This window comes from Lissotriton vulgaris, chromosome 1_2 (genome assembly GCF_964263255.1).
Source record: "Lissotriton vulgaris chromosome 1_2, aLisVul1.2, whole genome shotgun sequence".
NCBI classification, from domain to species: domain Eukaryota; kingdom Metazoa; phylum Chordata; class Amphibia; order Caudata; family Salamandridae; genus Lissotriton; species Lissotriton vulgaris.
The window spans coordinates 268,481,693-268,500,429 of NC_141686.1; the positions used below are offsets into that span (position 1 = coordinate 268,481,693).

Consider the following 18,737-nt stretch of genomic DNA (forward strand, 5'->3'; position numbering starts at 1 on the left):
TGTTATTGTTTCACTGTCTAGGGATAACGAGAATGGCTGTACAGAACTCTGGCAGAAACAGTATGCTTTGCAAGAAATGTCAGGGAGTGCATGCCCATCAACAAGCCATTTAAAATGAAGCAGTAAACAAACTGATCTACCAGTGTGGCATGTGAATCCCCTGGCTTGTGTAGCAAAGCTCTTTTCAGAAACAGGCACCAGACACACAGATCAGACCAAAAACACTTTACCTTTGGCAAGTCGCTCCAATCTCTTTCCATGCTCGGGGGGGACGCAGTACCTGCAATAAACACACAGTCAGCTTAAGTCATCAATCCCAGCAGGTTGCAGAAAGCAGTACTGGGACACCCATGAAAACAAAGGTAAACAGAAATGGAGGTTAAAACAATATTGGGTGACGTCTCTGAGCTTATCTTTGAATTCACAGACATTATGTTATCTCCACCCATGGCTAAGATCTTGACAAAAACATCTAATTTGAACAATGTCAAATCCTTTAATTAATCCGTATGGAAAACATACTGATCTAGAGGAAGCAATTTCCGTTTTTTTGGTGATATAAAGAACAATTAAAATGCTTTCATACACCGAAAAGCTCAAAGACTGAAAAAAATCGAATTTCAAATCACAAAATAAATTTGTAATCATGCGGACGTGAGCCAATATGTGTCAGTTTCATTGAGAGAGTTTTTAAATTGACATTTTTAGCTTTCACGGTGCTCCACTGTCCCAGGGCAGGGTCAGTGAGGACAGTTTCGTCTGATGATGGGAATGAAGTACTGTACTGATTTCTGTGCTTCAAATTTAAAGAGAAGACACGTTTATAAATTCTTAGAAAATGAACCAAAATGTTAAAACAGTAACCTTCCTTTCTATCATGGGATTCTCCTCAATATTCATAAACATTTGGATACCACGCTTATCGAATAGCCAACCATAACAAGCATTTGCAATGCAATAGGTCTCGCATTATTAAAGTTTGAGCTGTAGAGAGAGAGGTAGAGAGACAGAGAGAGAGAGAGACAGAGGTAGAGAGATGTAGAGAGGTAGGGAGTTGTAGAGAGGTAGAGAGGTGCAGAGAGGTAGAGAGGTGCAGAGAGGTGTAGAGGGGTAGAGAGGTAGAGTGAGAGACAGGGGTAGAGAGAGAGGTAGAGAGAGGTAGAAGGGTAGAGAGAGGTAGAGGGAGAGAGGTAGAGAGCGAGAGGGAGGGAGAGGTAGAGTGAGAGGTAGAAAGGGAGAGGTAGAGAGGGAGAGGTAGAGAGGGAGAGGTAGAGACGGAGGTAGAGGTAGAGAGAGGTAGAGAGAGAGGTAGGTAGAGGTAGAGAGGTAGGTAGAGGTAGAGAGGTAGAGAGGTAGAGAGAGGGAGAGAGGGGGGAGAGAGTTGAAGGAGGTAGAGATAGAGAGAGGCAGAGAGAGAAGTAGAGAGAGAGGCAGGGAGAGAGGTAAAGAGAGAGGTCGAAAGCGATAGAGATAGATAGAGAGGTGTAGAGAGGTAGAGGGAGGTAGAGAGAGGTAGATAGAGGCAGAAAGAGAGAGGCAGAGAGAGAGAGGCAGAGAGAGAGAGGCAGAGAGAGAGGTACAGAGCGAGGTACAGAGAAAGGGAGAGGGGGAGAGGGAGAGAGAGGGGTACAGAGGTGGAGAGGTAGAGAGATAGAGAGGTAGAGAGGTAGAGAGATAGAGAGGTAGATAGAGAGACAGATGTGGAAAGAGAGGTAGAGGTAGAGAGAGGTAGAGGTAGAGAGGAGTAGAGCGGTAGGGAGAGGTAGAGAGAGAGAGGCAGAGAGAGAGAGGTACAGAGGGAGAGAAAGAGGGAGAGAAGTAGAGAGAGAGGTAGATAGAGAGAGAGGTGGAGAGAGAGCGATGGGTAAAGCTAGAGTGAGGTAGAGAGATGTAGAGGTAGAGAGAGAGGGAGAGAGCGAGAGAGAGGTAAAGGTAGAGTGGTAGAGAGATGTAGAAGTAGAGAGGTGTAGAGAAGTAGAGAGAGAGGTAGAGGTAAAGAGAGGTAGAGAAGTAGAGGTAGAAAGAGGGAGAGAGGTAGAGGAAGAGATAGAGGTAGATATAGAGGTTGAGAAGTAGAGAACTACGTAGAGAGAGGTAGAGGGAAGTAGAAAGGGATAGCGAGGTAGAAAGGGATAGAGAGGTAGAAAGGGATAGAGAAGTAGAAAGGGATAGAGAGGTAGAGAGGTGTAGAGAGAGAGGTAGAAGGAGGTAGAGAGGGGTAGAGAGGTAGATAGAGAGAGCTAGATAGAGAGAGGTAGATAGAGAGAGGTAGAGCTAGAGAGAGGTAGAGCTAGAGAGAGGTAGAGCTAGAGAGAGGTAGAGCTAGAGAGAGGTAGAGCTAGAGAGAGGTAGAGCTAGAGAGGTAGAGAGATTTGTTCACTTGCTGGTTTGACCCGGTTTTCTTTTTGGACTATTATTTGCTGGGTTTGGTACTACAGTCTGGGGTTTGGGCAGAAGGTTAATAACAGTCTCCCATAAAGAAACATATTTTAGGAAAACAATAAAGTTGCAATACATGCCTGTGGCATAACGGGCAATCGATAGCTAGTTTAGGGCCCATATACTTTGCTATGCCTCTATCCAAAAGCTCTGAATTGGACACCTAACTTGACCTCACATCAAAGATCTGATTCAAGAAGTTTCTGTTTTCATTTATGAGACTTTCTTTAAATTAGCATGTATATCAATTCACATAACTGTAATGCAAAATCCCCTGAAGTGGACATGACATGTTTGAGCTCTACAAAACAAGAACTAGAGATCTTGTGGTGATTGATATAAAAAGTAAACTTAACAAAAGTAATTAGTTGAACTAATGTGTCCTAAAAGGCAGAGCTGCATATTTGTTGTGCTGGCAATGATTTCTAATAATGAAAATAACCAAAACAACTTCACTTGTTTTATATAGCGCTTCGTGTGCCTCTTCTGCTTCTAAGTGCTGTGAATGATTTATATTAGTATTGAGCAATTTATGGACTCCTAGACGGACTGTATGTGTCTGCATATTTGTTGTGCTGGCAATGATTTCCAATAATGAAAATAACAATAATAACTTAACTTGTTTTATATAGCGCTTTGTGTGCCTCCTCTGCTTCTAAGTGCTCTAAATGATAGATATTATTATAATGCAATATATGGACTCCTAGGCGGACTGTATGTGTGCGTGTGCGCAAATATGAAAACATGCACACGATAGAACAGAAAGCACTTTTAATAATAAATTACATTTAGGTACGTGTACAATAAAAACATAACTTTTAATCTGTTCGGGGCCTCTGTGTTTAGCTGTAGCACTCACTCAGCAAGAAAGGAACGTTTATGAGAGAAAGGGTGGCTGGAAATGAGGAGATTTCCGTCCGAGTGTGACACATGAATGCGCAGCCTTTCTCCTTGAGACCACGTTTGCAAACCAGACGTGCGTGCGAGCTATGTGGTTTCACTTATCGCGCCCGTTCTGGGCATGATAACTGAAACAGTGACGGCTTTTTGGTGTCTATTACGCGCACCAAGCGCGTAATAGACACCAATAGACCGTGGGCGGAGCAACACGCACACCTTTGGCCAATAGAGTACAGTCTTTCATTAAAAGACGCACGCTAAGGCCAATGGGGTAGCTGAAAAGGAAACGCACACGCACGAGCGTGTGCGATTCCTAGGTCAGCTTGAATTCCCTGTTTTTCACCTAATAGAGGTCTCGCGACCTGCGTTGCACTGCGCGCGAGACCTAAAAAACAGAGAAAAGTGGCAAGTGACAAATCGGTTAAGCAAAAAACAAAACTCTGCAGAGGAGCTAGACTTACTCGGCTGTCAAGGTCATTACTGGACAAAGGATCTACTTAATAATACCAGGTACAGAAATAAACAACGCGCCCCACTGCAGATCTCACTGAAGGGCAAGTTTACATATAATTGGCTTATAAGCGTTTCATGGACAAGCTGAAGTGCAGGAAACTATTCACGGTGCTATAAATCGCTCTGGAGAAGCCAAACCATTATGGATTGTTGCTGCAATAAAAACACAAGGATTCAAACTACGTGCAGCGAAGCAAGCATTCCACTGGGGCTGGAGGGGGAATTCTAGAGGCAGTAAAACAGGGTAGGTTGGGAGAAAATCAGAAACGTCTCTGCAAAGTTCTTAATGAAAATTAATATCATGAAATACTAAACAGAATTAAAGTATGTGTAAAGCTTGGATCTCAGTCGCCACCCTAACCGATGTAATGGCCAACAAGAGAATGCTCTTCAGGAGAAAGGTTGAGAGAGGGAATTGTAGAAAACAAAGAATTTAACAGGCAAAATTTAGAACAAGCATTTGCAATGCAATAGGTCTCGCATTTGCGAGAGTTTAAGCTTTAGGCATTGTAAACGACAATACCTTATTTTTCTGGTTTGCTAATTAACACAAATAAAAGGCATGGTCATTTACAATGCCAATAGCTCAAACTCTTGTAACTGCGAAACCTATTCAAAGAAGCAACAGCCATTGTCCCGGCTGCTCGGAAAGTGAAAGCCTGCAGGGCGCACTGAATGTTGCAGGAAAGCATGTCTTGCCTGCAGTAGGAGAAACCCATTAATGAAGATCTCCCTGGAGGGAAAGCTACATTTGCCACTGTGTGCAAGTACGCACCTGTACATTAGCTTCACGAGTCCCACCCCACTGCCAGCTAGAAGTCAATATTTGCACACACAGTGGGACACTGTGAGGGAAACGGTGATGCTAACATGCCGGAATGTCATGCTATACCTAAATTCAACAAAAGGATATCGGGAAAAGCCTGTCACAAATGATGTCTCACCAGGATTTGGGCTCTCCGAAATGTAGATAGTTGATGCTGTACAGATCCATGTCTTCGGTGTGCCAAGCAAAGGAGGTCTTCCACATGCCGAAGTACAGGTATGGGGTGTTCACACCTTCAATGGTTATGCCTTTCTCGCTCTCCACAACATCCAGAATGGTGTTCAGGTGACCAATATTCCATTCATGGACATGCTGGAAAACAAAGAGGAGTCTGGGATGAAAGGCAGGCCTTTGAGATAAGCTAAAATAAAAGGCAAGAATAAATGTCATTCAAGTTAAGGACATGGGTGAGATTCTTATCTGGCAAGTGGAAACCATTCCCTACCACTACCCACACGGGCTTTACCCCCTCTCACAACCCCCCACCCCCATTTCCAGTCTGCAGCCAAGAGCAAAACATTGAGGCACTCCTGAAGCAGAACAATGGACAGTGCACAGTTAAGTAATGTGAATTTTCCAGCAAATATGGAAGGGTCCATCCCGATTATTCTTGGAGAAATTACAGCCAATGCTGCCGTCTTGTCAGCAATTTCACAGAATAGAGGGAGACGAGGAAGTAAAAACAGAAAACTGAAGGAAACAAGCATTTGCAATGCAATAGGTCTCGCATTAGGAAAGTTTGAGCTATTGGTATTGTAAATAACACATTTTTGATTTATGTTTTATTTTTGAAAATAGCGAAATGAATAGCTTTGTCATTTACAATGCCAATAGTTATAACTTTCACAAATGTGACACCTATAGCATTTGTAATGCAATATGTGTTGTATTTACGTGACTTACATGTATTGATATCACAAATAACAATGGCTTAATGTTTTTCAATAATTAATACTTAAATAAAAGTTATTGTAATTTATAATGGCAATAGCTTAAAGGTTTGTAAATAACTTTTGTGAAGATTATGTTCAGTGTATTTTATTGTGACGAAAATCCAAGAACAGAAGTGAAATATTAACATATTTTTGTTACATTTGTAATGAAGCTTGAAACATTGAGAGGACATATTTGAACCAGGTGTTGATGAATGGTTGCACAGATTGATGCTGTGGTGGCGCTCAGTGATATTGTGATGGCGAACGAGTGATGCTGTGGCGTTCAGTGATGCTGTGCTAGCGCATAGTGATGTTGTGGTGCCCCTGAGTGATGATGTGGTGGTGCGGAGTGATGCTGCATGCTATGCTTTGTTATCCTATGTTTTGTTTTGTTATGCTATGCTATGTTTTGCTATCCTATGCTTTGATATGTTATGCTATGCTATGCTGTGTTTTGTTATGCTATGTTATGTTTTGTTATGCTATGCTATGTATTGTTATGCTATCGTCACTTTCCAACTCCCAAAACATTTTTCTGGGAGACCTCAACCTCCATTGGACTGAGACCAATAACCCCTCTATCACCCTCCTATCCAATCTTCTCGAGATCAATAACCCCAAGCAACTTTGTAAATCTTCGACCCATTCCAAAGGAGCAATCCTAGATGCCATCATTACAAGCACAGATTTAGCCTTCCTATCCAACATCGTTCCCATCGACTGGTCCGACCATCATCTCATTCTGTTCTCTATAGCGGTCTCTGCCATCCCTCCTCCCACGAAAATCATTAAACCCATGAAACTGTCCAGAAATCTTAATAATATACCCCTGATTTACTGGAATCTAAACTCCATGCCCAACTTATCGCCATCCCTCCCTCACTGAACCCGAATGAGCTTACAAAATACTACAACAATGCAGTAGTGGATACCCTGGACCTCCTGGCCCCACTGAAGCTAAAAAACCAAAGAACCATTCCTTCCAAATCATGGTTCAATTCTGAGCTTAATAATGAAAGACGCTCACTTGGACGGAAAGAACGTGGAGACAACACCCTACCCCTTTGCACCTAGCTCGCCTCAGACTTGCAAGATCATCTTATAAAAACACATCTTTAAACAAAAAGCATCCTTTTTCCGAGCACAACTGGACCGAGCAAAAAATAGACCCAGAGAACTGTTTAACATTGTTCGCAATCAGACCTCATCCACTCCTCCTATACTTCTGGCCTCGACCACTAGATGCGAAGAAATAGCCCTCTTTTTCTCTGAAAAAATTGCTAGAATAGAACAATCCTTCCTCCAGACTCCGACCCCTACCTTCATTTTGGACATCTCCCCTAACTCACCTGCATCCCTCCCCCCCCCCTCCCCCCTGCTCCCTCCATGATCCTACATAACATTGATCTCCCAATCCACTCCATTCCCTCCTCCCTCTATGATTCCGATCCCCCTAACACTCTCCTTAAAAATAACGCAGCCTGGCATAATTTCCAGCCAGTTACTGAAAGAGTTGTCTTTGACATCATTGCGAAACTTAACCACATTGCTGCTGTGGTTATTTTTCTCCTGTGCTGGATTTTCCCATTTCCCATTGTTCATGACGAGCTGGGCTCGTCATCAGTGTTTGAGGAGGCTACACCATGACGAGCCCAGCTCGTCATCAGCCTCGAAGGGGTTAAACCCTCCTCCCACACCAAAGACCCCCTCCCCTCTAAACTTGTCCAAAATCTCAAACACATCATGACCCCTTCCTGGACCTCGATCATGAACACTTCCCTAGCCACTGGCTGTGTCCCTTCCTCCCTACAACTGGGCCAAATCACCCACATTCTCAAAAACCCTACTGCCGACCCTAATGACCTCAACAACCTCCGTCCTATTTCCAATCTGCCCCTACTCTCGAAAGCCCTGGAAAAATGTGTCCTTCTTCAGCTTGACAGACACATTGAACTTTTTAACTTACTTGACCCCCAACAATCAGGCTTCAGGAAAGGTTGCAGCACTGAAACCGCCATGCTTAACATTGTAGATGACATTCACCACTCCCTCGACAATGGCAAATCTAGCCTATTGATCCTCCTCGATCTCTCTGCAGCGTTCGATACCGTTAACCATTTTGTTCTACTCAAAGTCCTTAGAGAATGATTCGGCCTTAATGGTATGACTCATAATTGGTTTGTCTCATACCTGCAACACCGTGCTCAACAAATTAAAATCCAAAACTGCTTATCTAACCCCTCCCCCACTTCTCTAGGAGTTCCGCAAGGATCCATTCTCTCTCCCTCTCTCTTTAACCTCTTCATGGAACCCCTCACCCTCATTCTCAAACAAGCCCGGATCAACTACCATCTTTACGCGGACGATAGTCAACTCTACCATAAGATAAAAACCCATGCTGACATCCTCCACCTCAACAACACCCTCATCAAAATTCAAGCCTGGTTCCACTCGAACCATCTCAAACTTAACCCTAAAAAAACTGAAATTATTCTTTTCTCCCCAAAAAACAACCAGCTCACCATTCAAAATTGGATCACAGACCTTAATGCCCTCAATTACCCCTTGTCCCTAGCCACCTCAGTCAAATCCTTGGGCATCTCCCTTGACAACTGCCTATCTCTCAACGTACACATCAAAAACTCTGCCAAAGGAGCCCTCCTTACCCTCCGTAACCTTAAGAGAATTAAGCCCTTCGGGGGCGGAGCTAGCCGGCGAGAGGAATGGCCGCCTAAACTCGCGGCTCCGCCGTGTGCAGCCCTAAACATCCTCCATAATCCTTGCTAGCAACGATCCGTGATCGGCCCCTGCCCCCGCGACCTGCCTGGAGTGTGGGGGGCAGTCGGGCGCTCCAGCGGCAACGAGTGTGCGGCAGCACGGCGGCTCAGAGAAGCGCCGCGCACCAGGGACACCAGGCCGCAAAGCCGCAGGCTGGAGTTGGGCAGGCGCCCGTGTGGCGTAACCCGACGTGCGGCAGCGCCCGCCGCGAGGTGCCGGTCCCCTCACCCCTCCCCCATCCGGAGCACCGGGGGTGGACCAGCAGCGCAGCTGGGGCGGTCGGCCCCCCCGCAACAGAGTACGGCGGTGCAGGTCCTGGGACACCTCCTCCCTCCTGCGAGAGAACAAGGAAGGAATACGGCCCCCCCCCCCACCCCCCTGTGCTACAGCTGCCAGGGCCCCGACGTAGGCGGCCTCGGGACGAGGTGAGAGGGAGAATATTGCGGTGGGCTGGGCTGGGGGGTCAATGTCCTGTCTTCAGCTGGACCACTGCATCCTTCCTGAGCTCAACGACTGCGGTGCGGAGGGTACAGGCAGCCAGATTGGGAGCTCCTGAACTTGCGCCCGGAGGTGGGTGCCTATCATAGCTGGCACGAGGCGTACCCCATGATCGGCGAGGCCACCCTGTCTGGCCCAGTTGGCCCTTCATAACCGGCGCCGGCGTGACTATTCCTCCGTAGGTCCCGGCCTCGGGGCCAATATCACTCAACCCACGGGGCCCCGGCTGGGGGGGGGGGAGACTGGAGGCGGGGAGCAGCCTGCAGGCACTATATCCTTGTGGGCCATCACTTGGAGGGCTGCCTTGACGATCCTACGCGCCGGTGCGGCCTGCAGGAGTGGGAAGTGGCAACATGGGCAAGGGTGTTAAAACTCAGAGTAAGCTGCCCTTCTCACAGACGCGTCTGTTACAGCAGAGCCCAGTTGCTGAGGGCGGCCCGACGGAACGCTTGGTGGAAGCTCCTAGCGTTGACACAGACTTAAAAACTATGCTGCTTTCTATGGAACAGGGTATCCAATCCAGCATCTCGGCCCTAGGGTCCAAGATTGACGCGATGTCCTATAGGATGGGTCGGATGGCGGAGCGGCTGGACAAACACGCCGAGAGGCATGATATGGCAGAAGTGGAGGAGGCGCAAACCGATCTTGATACGGCGCAAAAGAAGATGGAACGGATGATGCAGACATTGCAGGATAAAACCGAGGATTTGGAAGCACGTTCTCGGCACTGTAACCTGCGCATCACGGGCCTTCCGGAGACTACAGCGACGGGCCCTATGGAGCGCTTTGTGCAACAGCTTCTTGTGAAACTTCTTGGCGACGGAGTGTTCTCCCACATGTTTACGGTGGAGAGAGCGCATAGATCGCTGGCGCCCAAGCCGCAGCCTGGGGCGCCTCCCCGCCCTATAATAGCGAAACTGCTCAACTATAGGGACAGGGACACTGCACTCCGCCTGGCACGCACGAAACAAAACCTACAATACGAGGGGTCGGCTATCTCCCTGTATCCGGATTATACGGTTAAGGTGCAGGAGGAGCGGAAACAATTCATTCCACACAAAAAACGCCTACGGGAGATGGGTCTGGACTACGCACTGCTATATCCGGCTAAGTTACGGGTCAACAGAGGAGGCCATTCTCACATCTTTACGGATCCTAAAGTGCTTCAGCAGGCGATGAAGCCGTGGTCGAAGGAAGCTAAAGGAAGCTCGGACAAGAATCAAGGCGGCGACGACAGCGACAGCCGCTTGGATGAACAGGACTGAACTCTGTCGGGCTGGGTAGCCCTGCTGCCCGCTGGGTAGTCGGGGAGTGGACTTCGGATTCGCCCTTGTTGTGGGCCCCCTCTGGTGGGGTGTAGGACAACATGGTACATCTTCTGAGGACTGCAGGTTACACAGATAAGTGGTGGGGAGGGGGAGGGCTGTGGGAGGAGGGGCGGCTATGTGCGCGACTTCTGCGCCCCCCCCCCCCCCAGTCCAGGCACCTGTTGGGGCACGCTGCATGATTTATTCTAGTAAATGTTGGGGGTCGACGGAACTAGGCCTGGGATCATTTGCTGCTTGGGGACCTGGACATCTGTCTCGCGGGGGCGCTGTGGCACGGCTTATTGTTAGGATGTTGAATGTTGCACTGACCGAGGGCTTTTGTGCACGGCGGGGGCGGGGAGAAAGGCTGACGGTCGCTCTGAGACATAGGTAGAGACTATGACATTTGGCTATCTATGTCCCCGCGCGTTTAGCACACTGTGTTGTTGGTTAACTCTAGTTGAGGTGGGATCACTGGGGAGTGGGGTGGGAACAACACTGTCGGACCGGGTTGGGGTGGGTCTGCTGTGGGTGGGGGGATGGAGGGAAATGTTTGGGGGTTTGCTGTTTCCGGGTGGGGGGGTTGGGTGGGAGATGGGGCTATTTCCTGACTGTTCGCTACACCCTTTGAAAGCTGTGTGGGATGTTGGTGGCATGAAGATGCTATGCTATTATGTGCCCTCACTTTACTCCGATGGCTAGTGCCCAGGTGACTGACTTGAATAATCCTCCGGATACCCTCAGAGTATTGACTTGGAACGTCCGGGGTCTTAATGACCACAGGAAACTGAGGAAAGTACTCCACTATCTACAAAGGCATCAGGTAGACTTGGCCCTCATCCAAGAAACGCACTTACCACTCACGAGCGGGATACTATGACATAGGGGTTTGATAGGCAACTCTACAGCGGCAGGCTACACTACACTCTCTAGGGGCGTCCTGACGTGGGTGAACTCACGCTCTAAATTGGTCCTCTGTCCGTTTAAGGCAGATCCCGAGGGCCGCTACCTCATCTCGAGGTGCGACGGTAGGGGCCATGACTTAATAGTGGTAAATGTATATGGCCCGAACTATGACTCCCCCGATTTCTATGCCCGCTTGGTCCTCTGTTGCAGAACATACACCTCGGCGCATATGCTTTGGGGGGGCGATTTTAACTTAGTCCTAGACCCCGGGTTGGATAGATCTTCTGGTCCCATGCGAAGGCCAGCTGCAGCAGCGGTGACCCTACAGGCAGAGCTGCTGACTTTAGATCTAGTGGATGTCTGGAGGAGCAGGAACGCGGGCAGGGGTGGGTTCACACATTACTCCTCCTTTCATGACATACATACCAGGATTGATTACTGGTTGGCCTCTCACCAGCCAAATTGTACAATGCTCCGTGCTCCCGCGAACACTGTCCGACCACTCCCCAGTTCTGCTGGTCCTTGCGACGCCAAACCGCAGGATTCCCCCGTTCGCCTGGCGCTTCCCTCCGTATGCCCTACTTGACGATACCTTTAGAGGGGAACTGGCGGAGGAAATAGATGTCTTCTTTGAAAAGAACCTGGGTTCGGTGGATAACTTCCACACGATATGGGAGGCCTTTAAGGTCTTTATCCGCGGGATAGCCATGGCCAAGCATTCCAGCGTGCTGAAGGCCATACGACAGCGGCTACGCACCTTGGAATCCCAACTAGCGGACCTCGAGACGAGACTCCTGACTGACCCTGACCCCGCTTTGGCGGATAGGCTGAGATCTCTCATCTCGGAGTTCAATGAAGAGGTGGACAGAGAGGTCTGTTACATGGGGAAATACGCCTTGGCGAGAACTTATGGTGAGAGTGAGCGTCCTAGCTCACTGCTAGCAAGTCTATTGCGAGACGACAAAAAGAGCCCTCGAGTGGCGGAGCTTGAAACACCGGGAGGACATATAGTCACGGCGGAAGCGGACATTCTCTCTACTTTCCGCTCCTACTATTCGGACCTGTACACTACCAAGACACACGACCTTGAGGCTGACATTGACGATTACCTGGAACATATAGAACTACCATTCTTGGCGCAATCTGATAGAGAGTTTCTCATGTCACCGATTCAAGCGGACGAGCTCTCTGAGGCCTTAGCCTCCATGCGTGTCCACAGCGCTCCCGGGACCGATGGATTGACAGTAGGCTTCTATAAGGCCTTCAAGGACAAACTTTTCCCACACCTATTGTCCCTGTTTGACGAGGTATGCGAAGAAGGCAGCATGCCCAGCACTATGAGGGAGGCCCTCTTGGTCACCATACTGAAGCCGGGCAAGCCCCCTTGTGTCTGCAGTTCGTACAGACCGATTTCGCTCCTAAATGTAGACGCTAAACTTTACGCCAAGGTCCTGGCTACCCGACTGGCCCTTATAGCGCCGGAGGTGGTTGCCCCAGAACAATCCGGTTTTATACCGGGACGGAATCTGTCCTATAACATACGCACAGTACTGGGCACCATGCAGCATGTGTGCCAGGATGCGAAGGCTGTCGCAATCTTCCTTGACATGGAGAAGGCGTTCGATTCCGTTGAATGGCCTTTCATGCTGAGGGTCTTGCAGCGCATGGGACTGGGTGAGCAGTTCCTGCAAATGGTAGGCGTCCTGTACTGGAGACCGGTGGCCCGGGTGCGGCTAGGAGATCAGGTTTCGGACCCTTTTCCCATCAGCAGAGGCACGAGGCAGGGCTGTCCCCTGTCCCCGCTGCTGTACGCCCTGGTCGCTGAACCACTCGCGTGCGCACTCCGGGAGTATCATTGGCATAGGGGGGTTAGCTTCCCTTCCTACAAAATAATCATCGACGTATGCGGACGATACGCTACTGTACGTACGGAATCCGGAGTTCAACCTGTCCCCTGTTCTGCGGGAGGTGGTGCGCTTCAGTGCCCTCTCGGGTCTTAAGGTTAACTGGGAGAAGTCGGTGGCATTCTTACTGACCCCGGTGACGGATCGTTTTGAAATGGAATACCCGCTGAACTGGTCGACAGAACCGGTGCGGTATCTTGACATTAAGATTCACACTGACCCGGAGATACTTTTCTCTGAGAACTATGGGGTGGCTTTTAGCAAATGCGAAGAGGACGTGGCACGCTGGTGCAAACTCCCGCTTTCCCTGATGGGCCGAGTGGCCATCATGAAGATGGTGATTCTCCCGCGATTCTTATTCCTATTCTCCGCCCTACCCATAATTCTGTCCAGAGCCTTCTTCCGGAACCTCACTACACTTATGACCCGCTTAGCTTGGGGGGGGTAGACAACCGCGCGTCCGGTGGCGTACACTTACGCTCCCGTGTGAACTGGGAGGACTGGGTGCGCCTGACCTGGAGAGATATTATAGAGTGGCCCAGGCCACGCACCTGCACACGTGGATTCATGGGGACAAGAACATCCCGCACGTACGGAAGGAACAGCTTTTCGCGGAACCTCTCCCACTCCCGGCCACGGTCTGTACTCCAGTTGATCGTAGGGTGGGCGTATTAGACTCGATAACGGCAACAAAGCATGCATGGAATGCCCTAATGCAGGCTAGGGAGGAAGTACTGTTATACTCCCCTGCGATGGCGGTAGAGTGGCTACAGTGGCTGGCCCCCATCGGAAACGGGAACGTACTCCGAGCACTGCATGAGCTGGGCCTCAATATTGCGGGAGATCTATTTGAGAACGGCAAGGCCAAAACATGGGATCAGGTTGCACAGGGTGTCGAGAACCCGACACTCTTACAGAGGTTTCAGTTCCACACACTTAGAAGTGCCTTACGCGACGTTCGAGGGCCGGAGCTAATAGAGCCGCCAGACATTCCGGAGCTCTCGTACGTCATAGCGACAGCCTCCCCACGGCATTTGACGACGCATCTGTACAAATGCATTGCCTCCCACAGAGCACAGGAGCCTTCCAAGGCCCGATTGGCCTGGCAAATTGACCTAGAGGCGGAAATAGATGACTCGATGTGGGCATATTGTTGTGCCAATACTAGAAAGGTGTCGCTGAACGGACGACACAGGTTGGTACACTTTAAATTCCTACAGAGAGTGTATTACACTCCTGAACGGTTGCATCGCTATGGCCTCAGACAGTCCCTGGACTGCGAGCGCTGCCATGCCCCAGTGGCGGACTTCCTACATCTGGCGTGGGGCTGCCGCAAGATATATGAGTTTTGGGAGGCAGTTATCTTGGAATTGAGCGAGATATTAAACCATGACCTGCCTATGGACCCTGCTCTGGCACTTCTGGGCTATTCAAGGTCGTTGCCGGTGGCGTGTAGGAGGCTGGCAGACATGGGATTATTGTTGGCGAAACGTACGGTGGCACAGTGCTGGATGAGAGGGCCGAACCCCCGAAGAAAAAAAACGCTGGGCCAGGGACATGGTATATTGCTGCACGCAAGCTGAACACTACAGCGAGCTCCTGCCTCCCACCAGCAGGCCGAAAAACTTCTGGAGCTTATATACCGTCTTCAGAAACACCAGGGAAGAGGCAGAGGACGCACAACGGGAGGGAGAGGAGGATACACAATAACGGGCATGCACACTGAGCACCCTAGAGGCCTTAATTGGGGAAGGGAGCACTCCGAGTGGAATAGCGAGGTGATGGCTGGGCGGAGTATTGAAGCCTGGCTGTCACAGGGTGGGGAACGGACGATACCACACAAGGGGGGCCCCGCGGGGCGGGGGTGACACTTGCCCGGCCTGTCCAGAGGGAGGTACACCAGGGGCGAGGGAGGCGGACACCAACACGACACTACACTTGGCACTGCACCCAACGGGTGGGTTAGCGAACGGGTAGGGCAGCAAGAGGGAGAGGGGTTTGGGGAAGTTCTATGGGAGGTCATTCTCACTTGTTTGCCTCTGAAGGGAGAGGGTAGTTCACTGTTGAGGGGGGGGGGGTTAAAACACAAAACACACCTACATTTCTAGCTTTACAGCTTGCGGCCTACACAACCTGACCTCTGTAAGTGCACAGGCACTGTCATGTGCTCACCCATGATGTCGGAGGGAGTCTGCGATTGAGAACTCCACTAACTAGGACTGATGCGCCGCCGTACCCCCGGGTTGACGGCATCAGGCTGTGTACTTTGCATGAACTGTATAGAGTTTACTTGCATCATTTTGCCTTTATCGCATCGCAGGCCTGGGAGGTTGTAGGCGGAATGCTGTGTACGACTGGAATCATGTCAATAAAGGTGTTTAAAAAAAAAAAAAAAAGAGAATTAAGCCTTCATCCCAATTGATGATTTTAAACTAGCAGTTCAATCTCTTGTTCTATCGCGCATTGATTACGGCAATGCCATCCTCACCGGAATTCCCAAAACACACCTGGCACCTCTAAAATCAGTGCTCAACCTCGCGGCCAGGCTTATCACAGACTGCAAACGATTTGACCACATCTCTCCCGCCCTCAAATGACTCCACATTGAAGGCAGATCCACTTATAAAACCGCCTGCATTACGCACAAAATCCTCCACCAAAACACTCCGACATACCTTGCTATCAAATTGACCAAAGCAGGCTGCACGCGATCCCTGAGAAGCTCTAACACCCTCCTACTTATCCCCCCCTTCAGAAAAAGAATTCCACTCAGTCACGCTCCTTTTCAGGCAATGCCCCTATTATTTGGAATGCCCTCCCACCAGACCTCCGTTGTAACCCGTCCTACCCCAGCTTCAAAAAAGAACTCAAACATCTTCTCCTTAATAAATACGGGGGCTTCTAACTACCTCCCGAGTGGCCTCGCCTTCCTCAGCATCCCCCCACCCAGCTGCTCCGTCTACGGCTAGTGAACCCCCTCCTGCCCCCCCTCTCCTTTCCCTTCAATCTTATCACCTTCCCTCCCCTCCTTGCCTCTCCTTTACCTCCCGTTTCTTACTAAACCTTATGACCTTTAGTTTTTCTTTGTACATTTTTGGTCCTTCTTGCTCCTAGGTATATTTTATCGAACCTTCCCACCAAACTGCGACCTCTATATTGTATAGCTTATGGTGTTTAGCAATTGTTTTTTACTTTTTATCTAGTGTAACCTTTATCCTATGTGGACTGCTTATTTTTGAATCAACTTTCTGTACTTATACACACTGTACCTGTATTTAAACACCTTTGTTACAATTGTAAAGCGCTCCGATACCTCTGGGTCCAGCCAGCGCTATATAAAACCTCTAAAATAAAAATAAAAAAATAAAAATGTTTTGTTGTGTTTGGTATGCTATGTTTTGCTATGCTATTATATGTTTGTTTTGATATGCTGTGTTTTGTTGTGTTGTGTTTTGTTAAGCTATGCTCTGTTTTGCTGTGTTTTGCTATGTTTTGTTATGCTATGTTTTATGTTATGCTATGCTTTGTTGTGTTTTGTTATGCTATGCTGTTTTGTTGTGTTTTATTATGCTATGCTTTGTTTTGCTGTGCTATGTTTTGTTATGCTAGGTGATGTTATGTTATGCTATGCTAAGCTTTGTTATGCTATGCTATGTTGTGTTTTGTTAAGCTATGCTCTGTTTTGTTGTGTTTTGCTATGTTTTGTTATGCTGTTTTGTTATGCTATGCTTTCTTTTATGTTATGTTATGCTATGTTTTGTTATGTTATGTTATGTTCTGCTAGGTTTTGTTTTGTTATGCTATGCTTTGTTATACTATGCTATGTTTTGTTTTGCAATGCTTTATGTTATGCTAGGCTATGTTTTGTTTTGTTATGTTATGCTATGTTGTGTTTTGCTATCCTATGTTTTTGTTATGCTATGTTTTGTTTTGCTATCCTGTGCTGTGTTTTGTTATGCTATGCTATGTTTTGTTATGCTATGCTGGTGAGTGAGGGTGAGAGGGTGTTCGGGTGTATGAGGGTGAGGGTGTGTGAGGGTGAGAGGGTGTAAGAGTGAGAGTGTGTGAGTGTAAGGGTGTGAGGGCTTGAAGTCTGATGCCAAGGCTCAGACAAATGGCATAGCAAGAATAAAGAGACCCCCTCTGAGTAAATGATAGGTCAGGGAAAAGAGGGGAAAACAACACACATATATATATATATATATACACATATACATACATATATACATATATACATATACATATACATATATATATATATCACAATATTTCCCTCATTGAACAACAAATCTTACTTTGAAAGTATACCAGTAACAAGAGAAAAAAAGTTATTATTTCAACATTATTTTTAGCAACATTTAATTTCCTCTTTTTTGTATATATATTTTTCATTATATCATTTTGTACAAAATCAAAAAATAATTTCATCAGACATAAATCTTAATGCATCTAATCATTGGTACTTTTCTTTTATAACCATGATTATTGCCAATAAATATACCACATACAAAAATATAAATATATAAAAAAAGTCCTCCTAATTCAATACCACATATACATATCCATTCCAATCATACTAACTCATTCATACTCATACATTTATACCAAAACATCCAATATCTGTCAATGGTAAGATAAAAGTTTGACAGAGAGGAGAAAAAATTATTAACTCTCTTCTGCCAAAATTCAGGTCTCAAAACCAAACTTCTATGAGACTCGGCACTGGGTCGACGTGCGTTTCAGTGGAATGAAGGCTGATGGAAGCACCTTCCTCAGGACCACTTCAGATATACCACATTCATTTCTCAGGGGACCTATAATACGAGTCTGCACTATTGGACTCTAGTTTATCACGAGGCAGCAAAGGTTGAAGTCTTACAATTATCAAAATATCAATTTATACAGCACCAGAATTAATTTTGTTCTGAATAATTCACTCAGTTTGCTTCTTTCAAGTTGCATAGGGGCCAGCAAAGAAGAACGTGGCTTATAAATAAAGTATATGTATGTTTTAATTCATTTCTCCTTTATGCGCTATACGCAGGCTAAATCTGCAGTTCCCAAGTTAGAATGATGATACTGTGACGGTGCCGATTTCCAGATGTAGCATGTCGTTCATATAAGAACCCCTGTGCCGCAAATGATGAAGAAATCAGACAAATGGCATTCCTTTCAAGTTTGATGCGGGGGAGCACATGGTGAGCGTGCTCCTGGCGCACATGCACTGGCCATAATCCGCATTCCACAGCCGTCTGGCAGCATTTCCTGGAGCCCCTACATAAGTCTCGCCGGAGCAATGCGCAACCAACACGAGTCCGTGTCGTTAGTAAGTCTCATGCGTTCCGACTGAACGCCAAAGTCGGAACGCATGAGACTTACTAACGACACGGACTCGTGTTGGTGACCTTTACGATTACAGAAATTACAGAAATTACTACAGGATAAAGATATAACATTATGGGTACGAGCAGATATTGAAGTGAGAAGGAATTCATTTGAATAATCCGCTGATATTTGGATTGGAACAGTAGTCTTTGGAAAGACTCATATATAGATTTGGAAATAAATACATATATCGGGTGTTGACATATCCGAGAGAGACTACATAAAATAAGACGGAGTCTGATTCGTACTTATACACTACGTAGGGACGACTAGTATGTTGATATCTATCAGAAAATAGCCCTGAAGAAGTCAATTTGTCCTACACGGACTTGACGAAACGCGTGTT

The 18,737-nt window shown here is 47.5% G+C and overlaps 1 protein-coding gene across 3 annotated transcripts in view; it reads right to left on the bottom strand.

Annotated features, from left to right (window-relative positions):
* Window positions 1–18,737, bottom strand: part of KDM4A (lysine demethylase 4A) — a 500,020-nt gene that overhangs the window by 356,887 nt on the left and 124,396 nt on the right. For 2 of the 3 annotated variants that reach the window (XM_086953195.1, XM_086953196.1), the window contains exons 5-6: window positions 4,797–4,990; window positions 231–280 (exon numbers count right to left, since the gene is read on the bottom strand). In XM_086953195.1, coding sequence (XP_086809321.1) covers window positions 231–280; window positions 4,797–4,990 — 244 coding nt within the window. Of the gene's footprint in view, window positions 1–228; window positions 281–4,796; window positions 4,991–18,737 lie in introns of those variants that run through there. The other variant, XM_086953197.1, reaches the window with a different exon arrangement.